The following is a 27,689-nucleotide window of genomic DNA, read 5'->3' as shown; positions in this document are numbered from 1 at the left end:
CTGAATCTCCCAACACCATGGCCACCTTCCCAAGCAGTGGCCCAATACATAAGACTCAGCTTTGTCACAGGACAGCATGTGGCATAGGCAGCCAGACATCATGCCCCAGTAGTGTCTCATATAAGTAGACTCATAAAGTTGAGTTAGATCTTCCTTAACTTCCTTAACTGAAAATACTTGCTCAATTAACAGCAAAGTTGGACGGCCTTTTGCAGGACCAGTATGTGATGGATGCATGGAGCTATGCAATTTTCTTAGCTGATACCTCTTGAATGGGTTAAAAATTCCTTTTAGATTTCTCATCACTGTAACGTCCACTAGACATGTTGTGTGTATTAGTGCTGAAAATAAACAAGAGGCTTAATAATTTAGCAATGTATGTTTAGTATGATTAATAGAAACATGCCAACCCATTTAAGTGGATAATAATTATCTTTGCATTAAGTTTTTCGCAATTACACAAGCACAATCCAAACATCCTCATGAATTAAACACATCAAGAAAAAGATATTCTGGAGATTGAACTTCATTGTTTTTGTCAATAATTGGATGCACCCAACAGTTTGACTGCCCAGATCACTGCACATTGGCTAGCTCAGAGTCTCCTCATTGATCTATTGCATGCATGGCAAATGAGGTACTAGGATAGCAGCTTACAGCCCCCTAATCCTTTTAATCGTTTTGTTCTTACTGAATCAAGTGGCATAGAAACTACTGTCCTCAGAGTTTCCTTTCCATTTTCTCCCCCTTTTCTTATACGTTGGTTTAATTCCCCCTGTGGTGATTTGTTCTAAGAATGGCAATGGCCTGCACGAACAGGAGCACTTCATACATGGCAAACACTCTAAAACAAAGTGAGTGGGAAAACACATTCTGTGTTAGGTTTCAGCAGGGTTTCATATTGAAACAGGTCCCTAAAATATGCCATCAGTTTCCTCAGTCTGTTCCTGTGAGCACTCTTTTATGCTTCTGAACACTCCTGCTACCCATCTCTGATATCCTCCAATTCAACAGATCTTGCATGGTGAGATGATCAAGAATACATTAGAAACAGCTGATTTTTACGGTGCCATTTGAGTATTTTACATATTACTATACAAGCCTATGCAGCTTCTATTCCCAGCTTCATGTAAAATTATGAAGACTTTATACCTCAAATACCTTTGGGCTTCACCTATGTTTCGTAAATTATATTGATATGAAATTCACGACTCTGCTTAGCAGCTTTGTCAGACTACACAGCACACTGCCACTGTAGGCAATAAGAAAGAAGTGGCAAACTCTTTCACTGCCAACTATAACTCTAGAAGTAAGGATTAGAATTAGAGCATTCAGCCCAGCCTGAGCACTTAATGATTGTTATTTATGGAGTCAGGGTTAGGAGTAACTTAGGTGAGTAGAATGTGCTTCTGTGTTCTGAACACAGAAGTAGGCACACTGACTACTCACCTTCTAGGTATCAACTCTAGCCAAGATTCGGAGTAGATGGCTGGAAACAGGAATCTCTTCACTTGATCAGACAAAATGAATTAGCACATCTTGTGAGCTACAGGTTAAGCAAAACTCAACCAATTTTACTGTCTCTCTAAAAGTTCACTTTATTTATCTCAACAACAATAAGAAATCATCAAACAAAATCAATAAAGACAGTAGAGAACAAAGAAATTACAACAGTAAAAATCAAATGATACTTGTTCTAAATGAAATCAGGTTGAAAAAATATCTGAGAGCACACCACCATGAGCAAAGATTATTCTAGTTTTCAAAAACAAGATAAAACTGATACTAATGTAATGAGAAAAAAGGGAAAAATAAACTCAAGGTCTTAAAAATAGACACCTGGAAGCATTCTGAAAAGGAAATGGTCTGTTGCTTTCGGTTGCCATTTGCCTGTGACATGGAGAAAGTCTTTCAGATACAGTGCATCGTGACGGTGAGCAAAATGCCCCTACAATTACTTACATTACATGATTTTTGGTACATTTTAAAAACACTAGTTATTCACAATTGTTTCCAAACTCTCTACTACTTGAGAGCTGGGTTTCATTGCTTAAAATCTCATCTCCCAAGAAGGAAAATTTGCTATCATTGTGTTTACAGATCCTATATGAAAAAAAAGAAAGTTTTCATAGCAAACACCAATATTGACCTCTGTTCCAAGACAGGCTCAAATAATGTGTACCTGAGAACATTCAACTTATCTTGTCATCAACTCACTCTTTTAGATCAATTTGCTCCAATATATATTTACATAGAATGGAAAGAAAATCATACCACTATAGAGTGTTGCCAAAACATATGAAAATTTGTTTACACAAACAGTCCAGTCATTCTCGCTCCCAGCCTTGCCCTTTAATTTCTGCAACCAAGTTCTTTTATGATACGAACTCCTACCAATCTCCAAGGAGTGAAACTAGCTCTGCTGCTAGAGGTCAGTACTTTGAAGATGCATCTAAAATCCACCCATAAACAGCAGTTTTTCAAACAGCATCCACAAGATCTTGGCCAAAGTTTTGGAATTGGATGGTGTCAATTGCCACAACTATCCTACTACTGACAAACTCTGACAGTTCATACCAGGTGATGACTCCCCACAGGACCACAAACATTTGCTGCCTCGTGCAGGGCTGTGTGCAGCCCTAGGCAGTTGGTAATGCAGCCCCACAAGATCGTAAACATTATCATTATGATGTGATTTTAGCAGTATTTTCCATTAGTTGACTGTCAATAGCTCAAGCACTGACTGTGTAGCTGGCAATGGAATGCTGTGGAGGGAAGGGCACAGTACAGTGACAAGCCCTCTTCTCACACCCCCCCCCACACACACTTGAATTGAAACCAATGTGTACTGCACATTACAAGCACTTATGTCACTTGGCAAGTGACCTCTCTTGCCAGAAAAAAATATCCTTTGCTTCACAATCATGCCATTTGCATCTCATCTCTTTTTGGCAGTATGTATCTAGAACAACTATTTCCGAGAACGAAGCGCGGGAAGAGTATAATTAGACCAAAAATCTCTGATAAGAACCTAGCAAACTAAAAACTGCAACCATTTCCATCAAAGCAGATGTTAATGCATTAGTTTTAAAAAACAGTGTCAAATACCCTGCTAGTTTTATGTTGTTGCTCTTTTTTTTTTTTCCTTAAGTTTACATTAAATATCTATATAGAAAAAGGACATTTTGTTACACATACACATATTTTGTATGAAACCCAAGACAGTTCTTCTTTACTTAATGCAGCCCAAAATGTAGGACACGTATGATTTTGGCCCTTAGAAAAGGGATGCAGAATGTTGCCAAGTCAGAAATATGGCTTTTTACTTTACTGAGCACTGACCTACAGTACCATGCCTGAAGCACGGAACTGTGGTATTGGACAATTCAAGAATTAATAGCTTTTTATTCTTTAAGGATTTCTCCATTGTGGTTATGCTAAAATCTTTCTACTATCAAGAGGTTTAGCCCAGCTCTTGTGACTATAACTCAGTCTAATTTGCTTAGTGAGACAGGTACGTGTAACAGGGCAGACTTAATGCCAAGATCACTCTACTGCATAAAATGACTGTCCTCTGACCGACATACGCAGTTAAGCTGAGAAAACCTGTGTTGGGTATTTCATCTCTTTGAATCCTTGCAATTTGTGTAATTAATGGTAAAATTCATTGGAATTAGAAATCTGCTTACTTTTCAAGACAGTACTGAATTTGTTTTATAAACTGGATAACCCAAGTTTTTATTAGATTTCTGTGTCCTCAGTTTATAAAACTTAACGCAGCCTTTATTCAAATACTATCTTATAAAAAGCACTCTCTTCTCAGCACCATTTTTTGTTGATACTTGTGTGAATACCATTGACATTAGCCTAACACTTAAAAAAATACTTTTTTATATAAAACCTTATGAAACATTCAGTAGAAAGGTAGCCAAAGTTCAAGATTATTTAGAAGTTTATGCTTTAAAGAAGAAACTAGGAAGAAATTTTTGTGTTTTGGAGTTCTGATTATTAAGGTGAACAAAAGATGAGAAGTATCAATTCACTGTCAAAACAATAATCTGAAATTTTAGTATCAACTTGAGACAACGCAATCAAGCTGAAAGACCAAAAGCAACAAGTAATTTCAACTAACACACATCACAGCTTTATATTACAATAGGTATAGCTGAGTGCAGTTGGTGAGATGCTTTAACAAAACACTTACAAGTTCCTTGAAGTAAAAACAATAACAAGAAAAAAAGAAAAAAGAATGGAATGGAGAAGAGGGGGAAAAATTAAAAATACATATTTTTTTTCCAGTTGTCATAGGAATGCAACATTTGAGATTAAACAAGTACACAAGCGGAGAAACTTTGTGGAGGCTTCTTTTCTTGGAAATAGGGTAAGAATGTAGATGAAATGGGTGAGCAGGGGATGTGACACAGGTGAGTAGATGTGAGGATCTTAAAAATATGGTTTGGCTGATGTGCAGGCATAGACCTTAAATGACCATTACAAATACATAAAATAAAACTAAATGACAAATGGAAACTACAAAGAATACAAAGAGCACAGTAACACTATTTGTCAAAATCTGCTTTATCAAATAGTGTTATTGTGCTCTTTGTATCTATTGTACTTTCCACGGAAATAAATAGGAGGCATTATTTTTGGAGCAACCTATGTACGATAACCTATAAGTAATGAAGTACTACTACCAGAAGTAACCCTAGTGAGACAATAGGAAAACATCTGCTTTATTAATTTTCTATCTGTTGATCCAATAATTAATCATCATTCTTATTAGAAGAATAGATTTAGTGTCCAAAATTTGCTAGATATTCATTTGTATACCACAAAGTCTCCTTCTAGAGATGTAAGAATTGGCTTTGGAAGACCCGAGGAAGAGGAAGGTAGTTAAAATTTGGCCAGTAGATGTCTCCACTAAACACACTGAAGGGAGCACTGAAGGGAACTCAGCTATAAACTTCAGCAAACATGTGACTGTTTGTGTCTTTAAACTGAGGAAAGAGGTAAGACCAACTAGGTCACTAGCAATTCTGAAGAACGTTCTGACACAGTCTCAATAAAAATAGGTTTGACTTAGAAGTCAGTGACACTCAAGTTGATTAAATATTAAATTTGCCTCCTGATATTATCTCACCGACTACAAAGAATTCATGAAACGCTAAGCCTATGTTATTAATATTCTTGACAGAAGTTAAGAATGTCTTGAGTCTTGGGGGAAAAGTATTTTCATAATTTAAATCCTACCTTTTATGAAAACAAACATCCCATTCATGATACCAACAGAGAATTTCCTTAATATTTTTCCTCAAACGGAAGAAAAAGCAGTACATAGAAGAATAAAATTTAACTTTAGTCTGAAATAGCACAGTGCATGATAGAATTAATTATGCCACTGATGGATAACATCTAGAGATTCTTAAATTTTCTGTACATCTACATGTTATGTGGTCTTACTTGGAATAGTACAGCTTCTAAGCAAAGAAACTAATATTAGTTTCCCGTAATTGGCCCTTGCCGCTAACATACAGCATGATTTTCTGATTAATAATGAAGAAAAGATCTGAAAAGGCACAGATCAGCTGGAAAAGCATCTGCTTAAAATACACACACGTAATTAGGAGAGGACGTCAAACAGACTTGATTACATATTTCATGGGTATGTGTCAAAGAGTGTAAAGCAGTTGACTTAACCCCAGGGTGACTTCAAGAGGATTTTCTCTATCTAGTGTTTGTGATTAGCACCATATAATCTGGATCTGCTGAACAAGTGGAGTTTTACACAATATGCAAATTTCCTTTTGCTTTAATTTAGCCCCTTTGGATTTAGCATAAAATCTCCGTGTTGCATGAAGAGCTGAAGCAGCTGGATCCAGATAGCTAGGAAATTAAAAATGTAATAAGTGAAATAAGGTAATCCTTTGCCATGGCAGCCAGCACACATTGGAATGGGACTTGGACATACGCAGAGGGATGGCCAAAATGCACGCCCTGGTGCCAGCCAAACCTTCCTCTGTGAATGCCAGAATGCTGGTCCCTTCTCTCATCACAGAGCTCTGCCTCTTCATATAATTAAATGTATTTCATTGTCCTGTCAAGATTCATTTTCTAGGTGTATGCTAGTAAGAAAACTGCTCTTGTATCAGTCAAGAAAATTAGCAACCACAAGGTAACATTATATTTCCTTGTTAGCATATCAGGATATGGCAAAAATTAATTAGCAATATATCACACTGTTGAAGATGTAATGGAATTAATTTAAGTCTAATTTTATTTTCCATTTCTGTTTCAGCTTTTTTTTTTTTTAAGCTACTACTGTACAGAGGCACTACTTGAGCACTGTGCAAGATCTATTTTTTTTTCCCCCTATTTTAAAAGGGTATTCCAAGAACAAACAGGACGCGGGCCCCCCCCCCCAGTCTGTTTAGGCAGCAAAAAGTCTTTGGAAGGTTTGTGTCCAAGTGTAACTGAAAAACCTTCACAATTTCTTTGAAAAATGTGGTCCCACAGTCATTATAGGTTCTCCATCGATGAGCAATGGTAATGAAAACTTTGTAGTGAAACGGAGAATTCCATCATTTCCTAACTATGTCCAAGAAAGAAAATGATCTTCTAGGGAGAAAAATATTTAAGACAGTAAGCATTTATCCAAGATTTTCTTTAGCCATGTGTCAGTAGTGCTGGGTCAGTCTAGGAACAAGCAGATCAGAGTTTGATTGCTTGTCTGCTTGACTGTTGTTAATACTAAGACTGAAGAGTAGACAGAGTTTTACATCCATTCTCTCTTGACATAAGCTATAGTAATTTCTCCCACCTTGTTTAAAGTGACAGATTTTACAATGCTACCTTGAGCAGAACTGGGAACAGATTCTGTACCTGTGCTATGAAAAAAGGCAAGATCCATCCATTATTTCAAATTTGCCTTCCATTAACATCATGTGCTTGACTGTATTTTCAGACAGTTGCACAAGACTCACTTATTTGCTCATTTTGTAATACTGGTTCTTTGTTTTAATTCCATCTACAATCATTAGCAAATATGTGCTCTGTTGAGCATGTATTTCCTAATAAATTAACAGCAGCACCAACAACAGCTTTTTTTTATTATGCAAAAGAGCCAATCAAGCTTTCCTTCTAACCTGCCTTAAGCAGTAAGATGGAAATGAAAACGAGCACAGACAGTCAGCTGTACATAAATACTCTTTATATAGGATAGATTTTTGACTGTTTTTCCATAACAGGGACATTCTTACCCTGGAGATAGATTTTTTTTTTGCTTTTGCAAAACAATTTGTCTGCTGTCAGAATACAAACCTTTCCCTCTCAGAGAAAGCAACATCTACCTGAATAAACTTGGATTTGAAGCATGAAATGTATGTTGCAAATCAGAAATCACTCAGAGTAGTAGACAGATGAGAGTTTCACAGAAATTGAGCCTTCACACTCAGGATTTCTTTAGCATATTTCCAGTTCACCTTCATTAAGGAAAGGTGGAAAAGAGAACACCTACACTCCCCTTCCTCATTCCTCCTTCCCCCCCAACCCCAGTGACAAAACACTATTTCCACATCAGCTAATCTGATTATTCAGTTTTCAAGCCCCGCATGGATTAGCAGAAGATACATGTAAAAGTAAGAAAAATTCCTAGGCCATTCTAAGCTAATCTTCTAAACCCCCTTAATATGCAATGAGAAGAATTGGCATTGCTGGATGTAGTTCATTTCATCCTAAATATCTGAAATATCAAGCTGGAGAAGTGCTGCCTCTTTCATTGCATTGGATTGCATTTGGAACCTAGATGGTCAGCTCAGACACATGCTGACAAGACATAAGATAAATCCCACTCAGAGTATAACTCCAGGTCTAGAGACACTTCTTATACTACAACAGAGTGCTGGCATAGGCTGTGGAGTCTCTTGGAGATTTTCAAAAGCTGCCTGGGATGGGCCTGAGCACTCTGCTCTGCTTGTTCCTGCTAGAGCACAGGAAGGACCAGATGGACCCAGAGGGCCCTGACAGTCTCAGCTATGCTGTGTGTCTGTGAACAGTTTCCAAGCTCCATTCTCCCCTAAAGAGTAGTATTTGATTTACCAAAGGTCAAGTAAATTTTATATCTGAATGAGAAAAGGAGCTCAAGTGACACAAGTCATCCTGGCCATTATATTAGGATTCTTTTCATGGCCCCACTGATCTCAGTGGAAGCACTTACAAGAGTGTCCACAGAAATTAAGTCCTCACAATGAAAGTCAATCTTTTCTCACAAATTTGAAAATGAAATTGCAGGTAATAATTCAATATAGGTTCTGATTCATCAATAGGTCAGAATTTAGTTTCACAGTTGCCATCTGATGTGAGGCTGATAAATCACCTTAGTTATTACTAAGATATTAAGATACTAAGTTATATACTTAGATATTACTAATATAGTACTATCCTGCGTTCATTAAGGTACACAGAATTGAAAGAAAGTAGACTGAAGAGCTGATGTTCAGAACAGTAAAAACTTGCTTAAAGGAGAATCTGAATAGGATTGAATTTCCAAAGATTAAGTCAAGAATAAATAGAATTCACATACAGAGTGATGAAAAAATACACAAATTTTTTAGAAATTAGCTCTACTACAGTAAGAAAAAAAAAAACAAAAGAACCCACAACATACCACCACCAAAAAACTAACCCCAAAAAGCCCACAAAAATACCCAAGCCAAACTAAAATTCTTCGGTTAGGAGCAATGGTTTATTTTGAACTAAAGTATATAGAGAAATAGACCAATAATTGCAATTTATTGAATGTTGTTCCTGAACATTTGCTTTCCCAGTTGCATGCTACTTTATCCCTCCCTGATTTCAGTGATAGGAAGAGGCACAGAATTTTATCATTCTTTTTAGATCACCAACCATTACCTTAAAGAAATGAACCAACACATGAACAAATTCTCTTATCAGCAACTTTGATTTACAGCTACCACAGCTTGAGGACCTCCACTTTATGTTCACAAACAGGGATGGGGAGACAAAAAAAACAACAAAGAAAGTAGATAAGAATATACAAGGACAGTGCTCCTGTTTTACTGCCTGTATTTAGGAACAATCACTGGAGGAGCGCACTCCTCTGGAACCACAGCAGTAGTTCTTCAAAATTCACTGGTCCTTTGCTAGACAGTGACATGTCTGCTAGCTTCAGTGAAGACAGCACAGCAACCCACAACACAACTGAGGATACAAAGATGTTGAGCAGCTGCCACATGACAAGCTGCTCATGACAAGACTGTTCTTTCTATCTCTTCCTCCAGTTTGTTGCATTGATTTAAAGAAAACAAAAAACAAAAAACAAAAAACAAAAAACAAAAAAACCACCCACGTTAAATTAAGGTGTATAAAGCATACCAAAAAACAAAGAGATCTTAAAACGGTTCTACACCAGAGTGGTTCCAGCAACCCCAGACATAAATTCTCAGCTACGTTATGGAAGCACAACCAGTAAGACACCCAATATACACGCATAATTTCTTCTTCATCTAGGGATTGAACTACAAACATACAGATGGACAGAAGAGGAAAGGCATTCTTCTGGTGCCAGTAGTATGAGGTTAAAGCTTCCTTGGTGAGAAAAATGAAATTGGTGAATCCTTTTTTATGAGAAAGCACATGGAGCTCTTCAAAGCAAAAATAACTCAAGTTTCATCTTGTAGCCTTTAGTACCTGAAGATGTGCAATGTACATACCAAGGCACCCAAGACATTTCTGTCCTTTGCTACCTCTTCCTGCGTTACCCTCGACAGGTCTGAGGAAAGACTGACATTTCTGGTCTTTTTCTAGGCCCCTGTACAAACTAGGCAGTTTGTGAATGGAGTCCATGTCAACATTAGCAAATGTGCATTAAAAACAAAATATAAAACTGTTTTTATTTCTAGAGATAAATCTTATATAAAAATTAAACTCTGCAAAATCAGCCTTGGCAGGATTTCATCTGTTAACTCACTTTTTCAGAGCTTTTGATATCAAGCTCTGAATGTTCTGCTCTGCCTTCAGGTACAAATGATGTCTAGCTTGCATTAGACAGCTCACAAAAGAAAACTAAGAAAACTGGGTTGACATGACATGCTAGCAGCAAGTTTTTTTTTTTCTAGCTTGTTCTCTAAACCAAGTTCATTTGGGGATAGAAATTAGAAAACAGAAACAGTCAACTCACTATCCAATAAAGGAGAGGAGAAATTTTTAATAAATTCAGTGCAATTATCTAGGAATCAGAACATCTTCTGGCTTTAACTCCTTTTCTGTGCTTACATCCATAAGACTGTTTTCCCTCTGAAGCCAGAATTTAAAATTCTCTCTCTTCAGCATACCCATGCTTTCATGTTCAAGGGGAGAATGGAGCATCTTCTCCTCACTGTCAACTCGTCAAACATGTTTTCCTCATAAGAATAGAAGCAAAAAATCCTGTCCATCTTTCAGTTGCAGTTACCGAAAGTGTTAAATGTGAACAGTGAAGTGAGAGAACTTGTTCAAATTGCCTAGGTTTCTTTTCCATTATATTTCATCTTGTGGCAAATGGTTGGCATAGAGAAAGCAAAAATTTCATCAGCGCTTCGTTCTCCCTCACATCAAGGAAGGTTTGCCCCCAAAAAGAACAATTTTGTATATCGTGAGCTTCCATTTCCACATAGGCCAGTACAGAAGAAAGTGCAGTGATCCTTGCCAATTTGACAACTGAAGAAAAATCATTTCTGGCCCCAAACTGGTTAATTTGTGTGGCCATAAGTATTTAAAAATGAGACATTGAGAACCCATGCAGTACCAACAACAGCAGGCTGCTCAGCATCCCACTACCAGCGTCAACCAGTCCTTGAAATACCAAAGGAAGGTAAAAACTAAAATACAACAGAAGACAACTCAGAAGTCCCAACTTCCAAAGGCTAAATTAAAAATCAAAATTAGCCTCACCATGTAGCATCCTGCACTGTATTCCTTTTTCACTGCATGTAATATAATTGTCTTTATGAAAGCTAGAACAATCTTCTATTTCCAACAACTAATCAAGCATCCAAAGACTTTTAAAAAGGCATTTAATTTATCATCCTTAAGAAAAAAAACCATCTGCATTTTATGATTTCTTCCAATTCATATATTTTCTTGTGAAAAGAAATAACATTTCCTGAATAGACATCATAACTGAAGTTCCACTCGTAAAATAATTCCAAATGTGTATCATTTGTTTCATTTGTAAAACTGATAAATATTTACTAATGAAAGGGTGTAGCAGCTAAAGTCAAGTTGAAAATTCTGAAGACACAAGATTCCGGAAGTCGCTTTAGTCAGACTCATCACAATATAACTTTAGCATGACATATGCCTTGCTGTTAAATGGAAGTTGAAACAGGTCAAGGACTTAGATGGGATGATATCAGACTCAGAAACAGATTTCTATCTCAGCACAGTCTAATGATGAAACCTTCCATTAGTGATCTTCTTCTCTATCTTCAATAAATACTGGTCCAATGCAGTCACCTTACATCCCAAGAAGACTTCAGCAATGCCTTTATTACACAGAAGGGAACAATTAGTAACAAAAACATTTTCTTCATCTTCCCTGTTTCTGCTCCAGGCTATTTACAACCCAGAATGAGAATCACTTTTTGGTACTGAGTGAATGCAAAGCAAGTACTCCAGGAGCCACAGGAAAGCCTAACTCAGAAGTGATTCCCCTCTAACAGCACATTTTGACACTGAAAGCTCTGATAGCTGAGGTGGAAGAAATATGCATAAAGTGGATTAAAACAAATCTGCAGTAATTTTTGATTATGAAATGTTCCTGCAGCATGCAATGGCTTTGTTGTATACATGCAAATGCCAAAATTTGTTCAAAAGGAGAAGTGTACCTTCCACAGAAATCAAGCAACTTGCAAATCGTCGATGTTCTCAATGATGTCCAGTCAGTGCCAAAAGGACTACATCCCTAGTTGCACTGGTTGTGTCAAGCAGAGATAGATTCACTGCACCCATCTGCACCTACTCTGCAGGCCCCAGGCCAAGGAAGCTCTAGCACCTTTGACAAACGGGCTGACAAAATGCATTTAATGATGGAAAAAAAACAAAAGGGACCATAGCCATACAACTTCATGCTACCATCTTTGCATGGTGGTTGTTCAATTTCAGTATGATTAAATTCTAATTAAAAAATATATTGTATGCAAATGTATATGCTTACATACACACATACATGTAAGCATAATCACTTCAGTTTCAGTGTGAATGGAGATGCTGAATGTTCCTACTTATCTGGAAAGCAATGGTTTCTAGTAGTTGTTAAGAGGTACTGCTGGCACTTCTGCTTTTCAATGTGGCACTTGAAAATGAGACTAGAGACCAGCAAAATACCTAAGGCTATAGCACTTGTGCTGAAGTTCTTCAATTCAAATATGTGCCACAAACATTACCTAGTTTCTCAATTTTATCCTGAATGTAGGTGTCTTCTTCTTTACCCTGTGTTCTTTTTTTTTTTTCTCTCATCTCCCTTGACCTTTTTGCTTAAGCACCAAGGAAAAAATAATTTCGTAAAGGAAAATGGAAATATTTCTATTTATTTATTTATTTACTTATGAAAGTGTTATTGGTCTGAAGATTTGAAATAACCTCCATAGTTTTGATACAGAAAATTTCATCTTTGAGAAACCTAGCTTTTTAGTAAAAATCCAAGCTGTACAATAAATGTCAGAAAAAAAAACCAGAAGTTAACATAATACATAATACACCAATTAAAATATTCTGAACAAACCACAAAAAAATCCATGCCAAGTTAATATAGATGTTGTTATAGATCACTGCTTTATCAAACTTACTAAACTTTTTACAATATCTCCAGAAATGGTCTAGCATTCAGAAGATAGCAGTCCATAGCTATTCTGAAAGTGCCATAAAAAGCTTTTTAATGATTTTATTCAGACTAGTAAAGAATATGGTGTTGATATAGTAGAGTGCATTTTTTATTAATGAACAAACACAACAATTCACCATATTCCCTTCAACATAGTATAAATACATCTGTTTTGTTATTTGAACTAGTTAAATCTAGGTATTGATGAGTTTTAGAGAAAATAAAACCTGATGTGCTTCAGATACTGGAGACAGAAAGTTATTACTCAAGCCAGACTTCAGAAAAATCTTAAAATGAACACACAAAAATAGCATAAACAAATGCATTAAACCCAAAATTAAAGCCAAATCACCCACTCTCACAAAAGCTTTGTGGAAAATCCCTTTGACTTAGATCATTAAAAGTCACTTGAGCTACCTTAAATTTTCATCACTGCTAACGGTGAGAAAGCAAATTAATAGTAAAAACCAGAAGGTCTCAACAGGCTGTTCATTCATGCATGTATTCTACTCTTCTATCCACTGCTACCCACTTTATTCAGGACCAAATCAAGTATTTCCTTCTGCCTAGTATTAAGATTTTCAAGTAGTTTAGCTGGAATGGATACCAAGAGGTGGGTACTTAGAGGGATGAGCAACGGAAGAGGTGCCAGCCAATACTCCTACAAGTTAAACCAAAGCAGTTAGCCTCCTTTGAAAAGGAACATTTGCTTAAGATTGTACATTCTTCTAAAGCATTTCGTTTTGCAAGAAGGTATGCATAGTACAGGTTCACTTTAGATAGCTGGTCTTCACACAAGACACAACAAAGCAGAACAACTGCACTGGCTGGAGATCAGTCAAACTCCTGTTCAAGTCCATGAAAACTCTGCTATTGATTTCCACATGGACAAGTATCTAAGAAACCATCCTTCACAAAACTCTTGCTCTATGAGGAAGAAACTAGAAATCTTCAGACAAATCAAAACAAGAAACTGCCTCAAACGCAAGCAGCATTAAAAGTACATGGTCAGTGTCTTTCCAGACTCAGGTCTCTTAAATCATGATGAGCTTTATGCCTTATTATAGGAAACTAAAAAAATGCATTGGAGAAGGGAGTTTCAAACATTATTCATAGAATTCATACACATTAACTGTGCATATACTCGAGTATGAAACATTTTGTTAACCTTGCACACTTTTAAAGTGGAAGCAAGCCTCAGTGCCAGGCTCAAGCACAGCAGGGCATCCTGGAGTCAACATGGCACACAGAATGTCGTGAAGACAATGATCCAGTGCCAGGTTATAGCTCAAACTGTTGAGGGTTCAAAGGTGCTCAAACAGTCAGAGCTGAAGAAAAGGGGTTAAAATTAGAAGACTCCCTAGCAAGCTAGAAAGCCTGCAGTAGCCCCTCATCCCAGTCTACTTGCACTTGCCCTAGGGAAATGAAATCATGCAGCAAACATGCCATATAAGTTATCTTCCTGGAGAAGACTACTGCAAACAGACATTTAGCAGGTTTGGACAGGCTTCCCAAAGTCCCTGTGACCAGGGAATGTCAAACTCACAAAGCACAGAAGAGATGAAGATGGCAGGATGTGAGCTGTAGTTATCTCTGTACACGTAGCCACAGGCTGACTGCTGTGTGAACATGCTCTAAGCAGTAACTGGAAAGGTCTGTCCCCCACTTTGCACAGCTCAGTACACCTATCCGTATTACAATATCCTTAGCCTGAAGGGAAGCAGTAGCCCTCAGTACTTAGAGAAGGATAGAATACTTCATGTTTGACCTCCTAAGGTCACCTATTTCAACCTCCAGTTCACTGCAGAGCTAACTGTAAAGCCACATCAGACTGTTCAGGACCAAGTCAATTCTGAACATCTCAAAGTATGGACATTTGACAACCTTCTCTGGCACTTGTTCCAGGATTTGATTACGCTCATACTGAAAAAAACCAAACTTATTCATACCTAGTTAGAACTTCCCTTGCTGCGAGTTGCGACTGGTGTTTCTTCTCCTTTCATCCCGCACTTCAAGAAACAGGAAGTGTACTACAATTCCACAATCATGTGCTTTTCCATGGGGAAATGGGAATTTCTCTAAGATCTACAGTGCTAGGTTATATCACATTAAGAACAAAATAAGAAAAAGCAAACAAACAAAAAACCAGAGAACCAAACAATAACAGCACTGGAACACATAATGCTATTTTCCAGTACAGTGTGTCAAAGTACAGACAAAATAACTGCCGTGAAAAACCAAGGTTTGAAAAGTTTGCTGTATGAAAAGAAATATTCACTTAGTGGAAGTGCATTTCCTATCACAAAGGGTGTTCTCTAAACTATTTCTTGATTTCTCTGTAAATGTCTATTACTAAATTGCTTTGCTGTACGAGGTCAAGTTGCACGGTCCTCGTGTGCAGCAGCAACTCTTACAGCCTCAAGCCTGAATAGAATGTAGCTCAGCTACATCCTACTATTATTTTCCTATTGCATCTTTCTAAGTGTCAGGCAGACAGCAAGAACTTGATATAATCACGTCCTGCATGTGTGTTTGGGGAGAACAGTCTGGATACTTTAATTTTTCCAAAGAAGTTCAGAATGATCAAATACACAACACCCGAATAAACCAGTTATCCTGAAGACTCCAATCTTCATATTGATGAATGTGGATTATAAATCTAGAAAGGAAAAATTAAGCTACAGCCACAGGAAAATACAACCATATTTGGTTCCCAAGTAAAAATCTGTAATTCAGACTTCATTATTAAAGTTATGTTAACTGACCTGTGAGTTTTTCCAGAACATCAAATCCATGTTTCAAAGCAATGATATCAAGAAAAGAGACTGTGCCGTCTTCAAACCTGAAGAATGGAACAAAGCAGCACAGTAAACAAATCATGCAGGTATCATACAAACTTCATATCTATTTTGAGAGTTACTCTTTTGTATCCAATGAATCTAACTTGTAGAATGGGAACGCCTCCCTCAGGGACTCATCTTCAAGTGCCAGTCTTGTTCAGTCAGAATGTATTATTAAAACTAGAAGCTCATTTGATTGCTTGTACATAACAGCTCTATTTTCTCCTATATTGGCTACTTGAATATTTTGGATTTTCAAAGTAATAAGTAATGCTTACATTTTATGCCCTGATATCATAAGGTTCTAAGTTGTCTCCTCCTACTCTTAGAAATTGATGGGAATAGGTGAAGCAACAGGTGGACATTTTGTATTTGCTCTACTCCATGTGATTACATTTAGTAGTTGAATTGAAAGACAAGAAGAGACTTTCCTTATTTGGAGGAAGGAGGAAGATTAGTAACAAATTTCCATCCACGCAGTGCTACTGGAAAGGAAAAATAACAGACCTATAGCAGAAGCACTATAAAAGGATGGGGCAGGACATGCATACACAACCAACAGCGTAAGCATGAAACAGAGACAGTGCTTGATGTGATGAACTTCTGCAGCCATTCCAGCAACTAGGAAGATGCAGCTCCCAGGTAGGGGTTATGTTCATGAAAGAGAGCCCAAGAGACTTTTGAATGGGCAGAAGGGAAGGGAAGTCATACCAGGCATCAAAATATGTGTACAGCCTACCAAGAGTTTTAAGGAGTGACCATTCAGCTTGTTTCACAAGCAGAATAATGCTGACAACTGAAGGTTAAATATACAGAACTCGCTACTGCGTAAGACTGAAATTAAGATCATGTCTCATGGTTCAAGTTTAAAGCAAAACTTTCACCTTGAGGACAAAGCCTTCCCAGGATCATGGTGTTCCTTGAAAGAGCTGATGATGTCCAAACTGAACACAGCTGAATATCACCAAGTACATTAGAGGAACTTTGGGGTAAAAAAATATTTTACATGTACACATGATACATAAGAAAAAAAAGACTATTTTTTTCCTGGATGTATCACTTTCCTTAATACAGATAGAAAGCTTTTGGTGCCATAATTATATACGTATTGTGAAAAGGCTCAGAGATGCAAAACATCAAGACTTCAAATACATTTTCTTTAATAAAATAAATCTTAACAGAATAACATAATAGCTCTCACTTCAACAGACATTTTTCATACTTATCTACTAATGGAAACAAGACAATTTAGACAGGACAGTGAGCTGAAGAACATACAAAGCTTCTAAAAATATTTGATAAAGTTCTATATAAGTGCAATACCTGACTACTGTGCAGGGCTAGTTGGTGACTGGATTCAATTCTGTAAGGTCGTGTGTTCAGTTACGACAAATAACAGAAGCAGTAAATAATTACAAATGAAACGATAAGAGGGAAGTGGTGCAAGGAAGAATAGTCCAAAAGGAATCATTTGTGCTCACACTTTCCAAAACAACACAGGCCAAAGAATCCTTCTTAGAAATTTCTGGATCTTGTCTAATAATACTGAATAGCAAAATATTATGTTCCTTAACCTCACTGGTTTTCAGTTACAAGGTGTGGATCATTATCAGAGGGAAGCAATACTTCCAGAAAGCTAGAAAAGAATGATGAGAGAAAAGAGAAGAAGGCAGATGCTAGGAGATGTTTCAAAATTAAATACAGAAAAACAGTAACAAAATTTCATGTTCAGAGGGAAATACTACTCTGGTCCCACACAGTTGCTAAGCAGAGATTATAGAAAGACTACTTAAGAGGGAGGTGATCGGCCCTGATCAAACATTGGCAATGACTAGTTAAGCAATTGCACTGGGATTTGAAGACCAGAGTAGAGACGCTGCCACTGAGCCCATCAACAAGGGCATAACCCTCTGCAACAGTCATCAGAAAAGTACTTGAAAAGGCTACAAAGATGTCAGCAGAGATCTTCAAAGGCCCCCAAATCATATGTGATTGCTAACCCAGGAGACAACTGTAGTGCATGCATCACTAAGCAACAGAAGATGCATGAACCATGATAATGTTTTATAATCTTAAAGATTTTCACTAAAGTTGTCCAGAGATGAGGAATTTCCTTCTGTTCAGAAAAAATAAAGCAAGCACAATCATGTTTTTTTCATCAAACATTATGCTCCAGAACAGTGCAATCATTATGATAGTAGATGCAAAAAAAGTGATGGCTAGAAGCTCCATTACAAGAACCAGAAGCCATAAAATAAAAATAATTACCAAATCATAGAATGGTTTAGGTTGGAAGGGACCTTAAAGATCATTAACCTCCAACCCCCTGCCATGGGCACAGTTGCCACCCACCAGCTCAGGCTGCTCAGGGCCCAATCCAACCTGACCTTGGATATCTTTAGGGATGGGGGCATCCACAGCTTCTCCAGCCAGCCTGCTCCAGCACCTCACCGCTCTCTGCATAAAAAATTTTTTCCTAACACCTGAACTAAATCTCTCCTCTTTCAGTTTAAAGCCATTTCTCCTTGTTCTATCACTATTAGATCATCTAAAATGTCATTCCCCCTTCTGCTTTTCATAAGCTTCCCTCAAGTACTAGAAGGATGTAATGAGGTCTCCCAGAGCCTTCTTCCAAGCTAAACAAGCCCAACTCCCTCAACCTTTCCTCACAGAAGAGATGCTTCAGGACTTTGATTGTCTTCATGGCCCTCCTCTAGACTCACTCCAGTAACCCTGCATCTAAATCATGCTGGGGGCTAAAATAAAATGCCAAAAATACTTCCTCAAAGACATGGGCAAGTCTTCTTTCCGAGTTCAGATACAGATACAATATTTTGCAATGTTCATTCCTGTATTTGGATTTGCCTACTCGATTTCTACATTACTGGCTTTTCTGGCAAAGAAAGCACTAGCATTCTATCATTTCTACAATGTGTGTATTTACACAATTGCCATTACACTTGATTCTCGTGTATAATATCCAGATATAGTGAACATCCTATGCACAACTTCATGTAATGCTGTCATCCCCTCCATACTTCCAGCTATTTAATTGATCATTTTGCTTTATCCCCTTGAGAAGTTTACACAAATTATCACAGAATCACAGAATGGCCAGGGTTGGAAGGGACCTCAAGGATCATGAATCTCCAACCCCCCTGCAACATGCAGGGCCAATTCTGGTATTCACTAAGTGAAGTCCTAAAAACTATAGAAATTTAATCATTACCAAAGCAAACCATGATGCTATGAAGCTATTCCTCTCTTGGGATACAGAGAGCTCTTTCCCAGAATATTCAACTCTATTTAGGACCAAAGATAAACATGTTCCTTTACATTGCAAAACATTGATTTGAATGGCTGCTTTTCTTTCTGATGTAATTGATGCTTCAAACTAATTGTTTTCACACTCAATGGCAGTTCCAGTGTTAGAACAATCAGTTTAGGATGAAGCTCATTTTAATGCTGGTCCAGCAGCCATTTCCCAAAGTAATGAAGTCTCTGCAGCTGACGATGTATAAAGGATACTTACATAGGATAATAGCGCGGAGCAGCAGCCCAGGAAACATCAAGCTTACCTCTCTCAGCTAGTTCTTATTATAATTAATCCCACTTAATCACAGCTGGGATGAGCTCAATTGCTTAGCTAATTGTGTTTGTGAAAACCTGATAGCATTTCACATCAACCTGCTATTTGGCAAACTCCTTAAACAGCTCACGGCATAACACAGACACAGAGCAGCCTGTCTAAATCTTATCAGGGAGTTATGAAGTTGATGAGCTGCTCTTCCTTTGCAGGACACACAAGACCTGTGCTTCTAAGAGTGTGGATTCTTCCTTTGAGCCATGAGAGAAAACTGCTTACAGGTCCCACTGTCACGATTTCCTCAGGACTGGAGAAGGCTAGTTTTTATTTGAATACTGTTGAGTGCTTGTCATGACAACTCTCTGTTAGGCTTCTGCATACAAACGTAGTTTTCTAAACTTCAGGGCAACAGAATCAGTGAAAGAAACAGTGATTTTCCTGGACAGTTTGAATTCTCTCTTTCTCTCTTACCCAGGTCACTTTTGCATGTAAATATTCTAACACATCATGCCCTGGACAGATAGGATTAGAAATAAAGTGTACGAAGACAAATGAAAGTATTCCTGTTTAAAGAGAGAGGCAAAATTTGGTGCAAGACAGAAATACAACCCCAAAGATGGACAGCAGTGGCTTAAGTAAAGGGTCTAAAAGGGTTCAAGACTAATTGGCTATTGCTAAGGTTGTGAAATATCTTAAATAACATGTTATTCTGTATATGGACAGTATACACAGCACAGCTTTTAGGTAGGAATACCGGCTTCTGCTTTCTGGGAAGGCTGACTTGCCCAGCAGGCAGATGAGACATTCAGGGCTGTTTTTTTTTTCTCTCTCCATTTACCCAAAGTAAATCCAGACACAGAAACACTGCACATCAATTTCTCTGGCCAGAGTACAGCCCAGAGCTTTGAAACTTTGATAAAAATTCCTCCACAAGGTCAAAAATAATTCAGCTCATCTGAGAGTATTGCTGAGTCAATACAAAGCCCAGAGTGCAGAGGGAACACTGCTGTCAGTCAGGCTCCACTCTTCCTTACACCAGGGCAATGACTCAATTTAGGTCAGATGAGCAAAAGTCATGCCTTAGTTTCTGAGGCAGGTAAAAGTGAAGGCAAATTCATAGGAAGAAAAAGCGCATTTCTTGAATAAGCTGCTTTTCCTTTCTTTCATTTTTATTTTTTTTAATACTCCTAAGAGTGGAACTGTCCTTTGAAGTGCGATGTTACAAGTTCCTTTCATCTTTTCAATTCATTTATTTTCATCTAATTAAAAAGTACAACAATACTGAGAGGTTCCTGACATGCATTTAGAAGTAGTTCATTCAGATCCTGTTTCTCACCTCTGAGAGACATTCCATATCACCTCCACATGAAACAACCATCTCGATAAATTTCATTTTTACACTTTATAGAAATATACCTGTTTGTTCTAAATTGACTTCTGCTGGAATTACAATAGCACCAAGGGTATATAGTGTCAGGTTCACCACTGTAGGAACAGGCTCATTTCCTTTATGTCCACCTTTCTACATTATTAATTGCTATCTCTGATATTAGCAGGGAAAGAGATCTTAATTGGTCTCACTGCTTCCTGACATCAAAAACCAACACTTGCAAAGGAGCTCTTTATTTTTTTTTGCTTTCCTTGAACTTAAAACACATCTTTACCGGGCCCCATTTAGTGCCCTGTTCTGCTCCCACTGAGATGCAGTTGTCAGGTATTTTTCTGGGCTGTTTGCAGCTCTCTAGAGGACAGGCTCCCTTTGCTCTGGCTTTGTCTCCTCACAGCTGATTCCGTCCACTGCTAGCAATTTGCCAGTTAGTTACCTTCTTAGCTAGGTGGAACCTTGGCTATGCAGGCAGCAACAGCTGAGTGTTACCACAGCGTCACTTGAGACCAACTATCCAGATGATGCAGACTTTCTGCACCTCTGCAAATAACACTTTCCAAACAGGATCTGATCCCCAGGTTTCTGCCCTTTGCTGTATGCTCTCTTCAGAGTGAATATCTTTGTTGTATATAGTGGATGCTGCTGAGATGAGTAAATAAAATTGGGAGATAGACCACAGATAAATCACTAAGCTTTTGTAAGAAGTCAACTTTTGCATGGCTGCCTACACAGGAGCATGCTGCAGGCAGACAGGAATTTAAATGTCAGGAGGGCAGTAATAAATTACAGACTCCTGAATAGGACACCTGCTTTCAGCACTTCAGCAGCTCTTTTTTACCTCTGTTAGGAGCATATTACACGTTCATGGGCAGTGACTGGAGAACGCTTACCCAGAGCCTGAACAACTGCCCTTTCTGGAGTACGAAATGGAATGAATAAATCAATCCATTATTATTTCTCAAATGTCTCTGCTTTTTATATACAATGCCTAACTGGCAACTTTGATCTCTATCTGTATCCAACAATTCTTCCCGTTTTGCACAGACAGATTAGCAATCCTTCAGTCTATTACTCAGGTCAGTCTGAATGACACATTCTGATTTTATAGTTCCTCAGTGCTTTGCCTTTGAGTAAAAATTACACTTCTGAGAACACCACATCACAACTACCTTCAGCTGTATGCAATTTTTTTAAATAAAATTAGCTTTCTCCTATTATTTTTTCAACTAATAGTTTACAGGATTTTTTCTAAAATAAATTATTTAAACAAAAACTGTAGCCAGAAAGCATTTAAACCATGCAACAGTTTAGAAGTCACATCTCAAGGCTAATATCCTCCCCAACCAAGCCTTACACAAATACTCTACAGAATAATAAAGCTCCTTTATTTTTTTCTTCACACAAGATGAATCGGTTACAAAAAGTCCTAAAATACATTTGTCACATGGCAAAGGTTCTCTTCCAACCTTGCAAGACAGGGCAAAGTGACTTCTTTTTGACAGAGGTGGAGGAAACAAAATAGTCTTTCTTTTCAAAATTCCACTGTGCAAACACAGTATTACCTTAAGGTATATAAAACACCACAGAAAAGGACATTTCTTTAACGTATATTAAACATAAAAGTCAGTCTCTGGAAACAGGAGCCCTGCTGGTTCACTGGCCTCAAATAACACTATGTTCTGCTCTCAGCTAGCCAGCTTACAATTTACTCATTCATCTTAAATCACAATTTAATGTCAACAAGAACTCCAGTAAGGTGCAATTCACTGTGAGCAGGTTTCTTGCAAATCATTTCTGTATCTGGGTACTTAAAGTTTGATATGCATTATTCTCACATGATTAAATATCTATCATCCAAATATTCATACTTCTGCTTCCCATGGGAAGGTAAGATCCAGACATAACCCCAAGTAACAGTTAAAGTGAGCAATTTGCAAAGCATATTTGCATAAACTGTTCACTGATAAATTACGACTAATGAATCATTAATAAAAATTCAAAACCTTTCTTTGATTTTCTTCCTAGAAGGAAAGGAACGATGAAAGACATTCTGCAGATAAATTTTTCATAGGCAACAATCTGACCAGCTGTAATCACTTGTCCATATTCAGTATAAACAGATTTGTTTATTTCCTAATGAAGACAGAGATGCAATATTTCGTTTTTAAGGTACGCTTGATGATAAAGAATAACACTGTGATGAACTATTAGGGACAAATCAATTTAAAATTAGGCAGACAAAACAGACTTCACTTAACAGGAGTTCATTCTTAAGGATCCACATGTAACAATACAGCTGTCTAACCACATGTGACAGTGAGGCAGACTCAGATCAATGACCTCAGATAATGGAGTAGTAACTTACCTCTAGATAACAGAGAAAAATCCCTGTAACTGCTTTCCAGTCTGTGGGCTCGGTCCTACAGAAAGGTCTGTGTCTCAGAGCAGGGCTTACTGCAATGCACAAGACTTCTTTCCACCACTGACAGAAGTGAGCTGGAGCACTTTATTTCTGTAAATTACCATTACAAACCTTCAAGTCCATGTATTTTGCTACTGGGAACCAGAGAAGAGAATTCAAATTGAGAAGTGAGATTTCATTTTCTTTCTTTATAAACTGAAAAGAGTATTAAGTGGATACTAGAATCCTACAAGCATGTGTTAACAGGAAGAACACAGTATTACCACTGTTGTCTTTTCCTTCTGATACCACTGTGCACATGTGATTGTAGCTGGCAGCTTATGGCAACTAGGTGTAAGGAGCAGTAGCAAGTGCTAAGCACCTACATTAAGTTTAATGTATGATATATGTACCAGCAACACCCAGAAAGGCTGGCATCTTGACAGGATTTGCCTTTTTAAATTACTGCTATCAAACAACATGGATTCATAAGGAGATTTGATAGATAGTTTGCATGTTGAGACCTTTATGATTGCAGTAAAATTGCCAGAGTAGAATGCGAAGAGACAAATACAAGGGATACTTCAGCTAATAAGGCATTCCAAGGTGTGCCTGCAGCCCTTTTAGGCACTAGAGGTGCAGACAACTGAGATTTTCAATGAGGAAAAACATAGCCTTCCCCTCCCGCTCTCATACTTGAAGAAGAAATATTGGTAGAAATACATGCTACACCAACCTGGGGCATCCTGCAGTCATATGCTTTACCGCAAAACCTACAAAGCTGTCTTCACTCTTTGGGAGCTCAGAACTACTGTAATACACAGAACTCTTAAGCATTTTTTCCACTTCTACATGACAAGTATATGGTAGTCAAAGAATCAAGTTAGAAAAGACAGAGAGAGGTGAGAGATGGTGAAAACAAGAGAACTGGTTAGGACTGAAGTATCTCTGGTGAGATGATTCAAATAAACAAAACCAGTTGTTGAGAACCTCCCATGGGAAAAAGGGTTTTGGATAACATCAGATACTTTCCTCTCACAGAAATACGTACTACCTTCGCTTTTTACACATAATTTCGAAAGCACAAGATGAGAAAATTCGTTGAGTTCAATCCTTAACATCAGAACCAGCAGCAAACAAAACTAAGTGCACACAAAATAATTACCTGTAATTTGGCCTTTGTGAGTAGTTATACAACATATTACAGAAGACTTTGACTGATGGAAGCTTTGATCTGAAGAACTGTAAGTTTATGTGGCACAGACAGATAAGCAACCCAAAACAATGCTTTCAGCTTGAAAGAGGCAAATTGAAACATTCATCGAATTACTTGGTCAGGAAAACTGGACTGAAGACATCAGGGACACAAATATAGAGGAGACCTACAGGTACTTGAAGTCCAAGTTCAAAAATGAATGTAATTTGCACCCCAAAAAGTGGAAAAGAGAGAGAAAAAATTCTAGAGAAAACCTCCAGAAACAACCTGCACTAAAAAATGGTCTTAAGATTTTAGCGCTGCTTGTAAAAGCTGATACGAAACCAGAAAAAGACTGCTAAAAAAGAGGCTACTTTTGGAAAGACAGAAAGCACAAGGATGAAGTGAGAATTCCCCAGAGCCAAGCTGTATTAGACTCTGATGAAGTAAATTAAACTGAACAGCAAACCATTATTTACTTAAAAGGAAAATAAAAATAATATGTAGTACATACAATATATAATAAGATAAAGAATATAAACAAAAATAATAAAAAAAGAATTATTGTTATTCAATGAGCAAACAGATGGGAGAGGAAAAAGGGCCTGAAAATCAAATAAATACTACTTGTCTTTAGTTTTTAAGGACTCTGAAGAAAAACATAGGTCACGACAGGGTGAGTCATGGCTGAAAGCATGTAGAAAGTGTGAAAATTGAAGTTATTGCAACTGGTGTGGAAACTAACCTCAAAGGCTTTAATGTACTTCAGCAGAGGAAAACAGACAAACTATGTCCCAGAATAGTACGAAATTGACGTAAAAACTCTCAAGTCCAGCAACACACACCAGTAAACAAATTTGTCAACACTCATATAAAAAGCATTAAATACAGTATTTCTGTTGAAGCAAGGGAAACGAGTGATCCAGGTAACAATGTGTTACGTACTTCTTGAAAACAAATTCTGAAGCAAACAATTGACTAAATAAAAGCAGGCTCCACCAATGATGAACTTTGCCAATGGAAAATACAACCTAGAGAGGATGCCTTTTGCAGAGCACACTGTTTTTCTGGGCAAAGGAAATGCAAAAGAACCAATTTATCTGTATTTCAGCAAAGCATTGCCTCTAGTGCCACATGAGAAGCTATTACAGAATAAGGATTATTGGAAGAGTGCTATAGTAGGCTAAGAAATTGTGCTGAAAGGGGAACTACTAAGCAGGGAAAAGGTTACTTGTTCAGTTCCTCCAGGACTTGGTATGGGACAAGTGTCTCTTTTAGTAGTAATGACCTTGGCAAAAAGGTAGTCATAATGTGAGTACAAAACAGGCTTATGAAATGAAACCTGGAAATTGTCAGAGCAGAAGACAGGGCTGTATACTGTATACAGAAAGAAACAGATCTTTCTGAAAACCCTGAAAACCCTGAAAACCCTGAAAACTGAAAAATAGAAACAAGATGAAACATCCAATGTGCTGAAATGCACAGTACATGTAATAGTATGCATAAACCATAATAAAGTTAGGGATTATTGACATTAGCTTCTGCCGAGGAGAACTGTTGATCAGATCAGCTCTCAGCTACCAGCATCACAGTCAAGAAAACATGCAAGGATTTACAGATAGAAAAATGCTAGCTCAGTCAATGAAGATCTGATACAATTTTCCATGGCATACTTTGTATGATGATCAGAGAAAAGGACAGACCATCTTATAAAAGTGTTCAGTTCTTTTAGTATGGAAGCCTAAATCTAGGCAGAATTGCTCTCAGTACGTCAAAAATAGAACAGGGGAGTAATAACCAGGGAGGAAATAGAGCTATTTAAGCTATGGGATAAAATGCAGATAAATGATCAGACTGAACACAGCGTAATGCAGACTGCAAAAGCATAATACAGACTGCAAATTAGAAGTTTTGTGTTCAAAATGAGATTACAGAACAGTTTCCCAACAGGATTAGTAGGAACAAAACAACAACAGCATGCCCTCCTGCCCCCCACGCCAAAGTCTAACATATAGGCTCAGTAGTAAAGAAGAGATTACACTGAGTGTTTTTGTCAGCAAACTGATACCATCACCCAGAAGGCTCCTGACCCTCCTAAGAATCCAGTAAATGGAAATGCTGAAATACAACTCCTGTCAGTTTACTAAAGTGCAAATGAAATTACATAAATACCGAAGCATCTAACTTTGGGAACATCTTAAAACTTAGGAGTCATCCCTCTTGAAGATTTCCCATGACCAAGCCTGTTCCCACTGACTACACATTAAGGTGGCACTGTCTTGTGCAACATTGCTTGTACAGAGCCTGTGCCTAGAAAAAGCAGAAGCAATGCACTTACTAGCAGCTTTCTTTTCCTATAAATTCACAAGTATTCTGTACCAGCCTGACAGCCTGACAGTATGATTTATCGACTAGTTCCATATGCTCCCAGTAATGAGGTGAGGGTAGTGAGGAACAATAAGATAATTTTATTTAGATTAATTGTCATGGAAATAAAAGCTGATCTCGACAGCTGTATGATTTTACAAAATGATGTTAACACAATAAAAACACCCACTCCCATGACTGTTTTTGTCATGTAAAAGTGAAAAAAAATATCTCACTACCTCAATCATCACAAGACAGAAAAGAATTGTCAAGAAAGAAGATTGTACAGTGACATTTTAATGCAAAATACTCATTTGAAAAACACAACATGTACCATCATAGTATATCAGCTATTCTCTCTTATCAATAAAAGCACTTTTACAAAAAACACTAATCACACTTTGATGACTGTGTAATCCTCCAGTGTATTTCCTTGCTGAAAATAGAGAGGTTTTTTATGTGCTATGGAGAGCAGAACAACAAATCTAAGACAAAAAGACAACATGAAAGTTTCACAGAATTGCATAAACACACTACTGAGAAAAATCTATGGTGTCTATAAAGAGCCCACCAGAGAAGAGTTCCTCTTAGTTTATTTACCAACCTACAAATAACCAGAGCTGAAATGAAAATACTTGCTTTTCCACTGCTTGGCTGTTTCAGACACAATGCACAGGTATTTCAAGGACAGGCAGCCAGCTAACTGCAGCTTGTACAATGATAGGAAGTCTCGTATAAGAAGAAATATCCAATGGAAGACTAAGCTTGCTCCAAATGTAACAGTGTCTCCTGAGACTTGCTAACCACTGGAGATAACTAAATATGGAAGAAATCAGGTAGCTCTGCATGCAGGGAATTCCTACCAACACACAGAAGTATCACTGCACTTGAAAGTACGCTTAGAACTATGTAAATAACTTAGTGCTTTGCAAAATCATTTTTAGGAAGATAGGAAACAAAAACAAAAACAAAAAAAAAAAAAAGAAGGAATAAAATAAAATCCCATGCATTGAGTTGATGTAGGTTCTGACTG

At 37.6% G+C, this 27,689-nt stretch overlaps 1 protein-coding gene across 1 annotated transcript in view; it reads right to left on the bottom strand.

The window, feature by feature from the left end:
* The window catches only part of MOCOS (molybdenum cofactor sulfurase), a 210,083-nt gene that overhangs the window by 80,257 nt on the left and 102,137 nt on the right, over nt 1–27,689 (bottom strand). Inside the window, exon 5 of the mRNA XM_042839828.1 lies at nt 15,646–15,722. Coding sequence (XP_042695762.1) covers nt 15,646–15,722 — 77 coding nt within the window. The remainder of the gene's footprint in view (nt 1–15,645; nt 15,723–27,689) is intronic.

The sequence above is a fragment of the Centrocercus urophasianus genome, unplaced genomic scaffold (assembly GCF_019232065.1).
Source record: "Centrocercus urophasianus isolate 14NV4802_14NV808 unplaced genomic scaffold, USGS_Curo_1.0 seq_11, whole genome shotgun sequence".
Lineage (NCBI taxonomy): Eukaryota > Metazoa > Chordata > Aves > Galliformes > Phasianidae > Centrocercus > Centrocercus urophasianus.
This window is presented reverse-complemented; position numbering and strand designations above follow the sequence as displayed.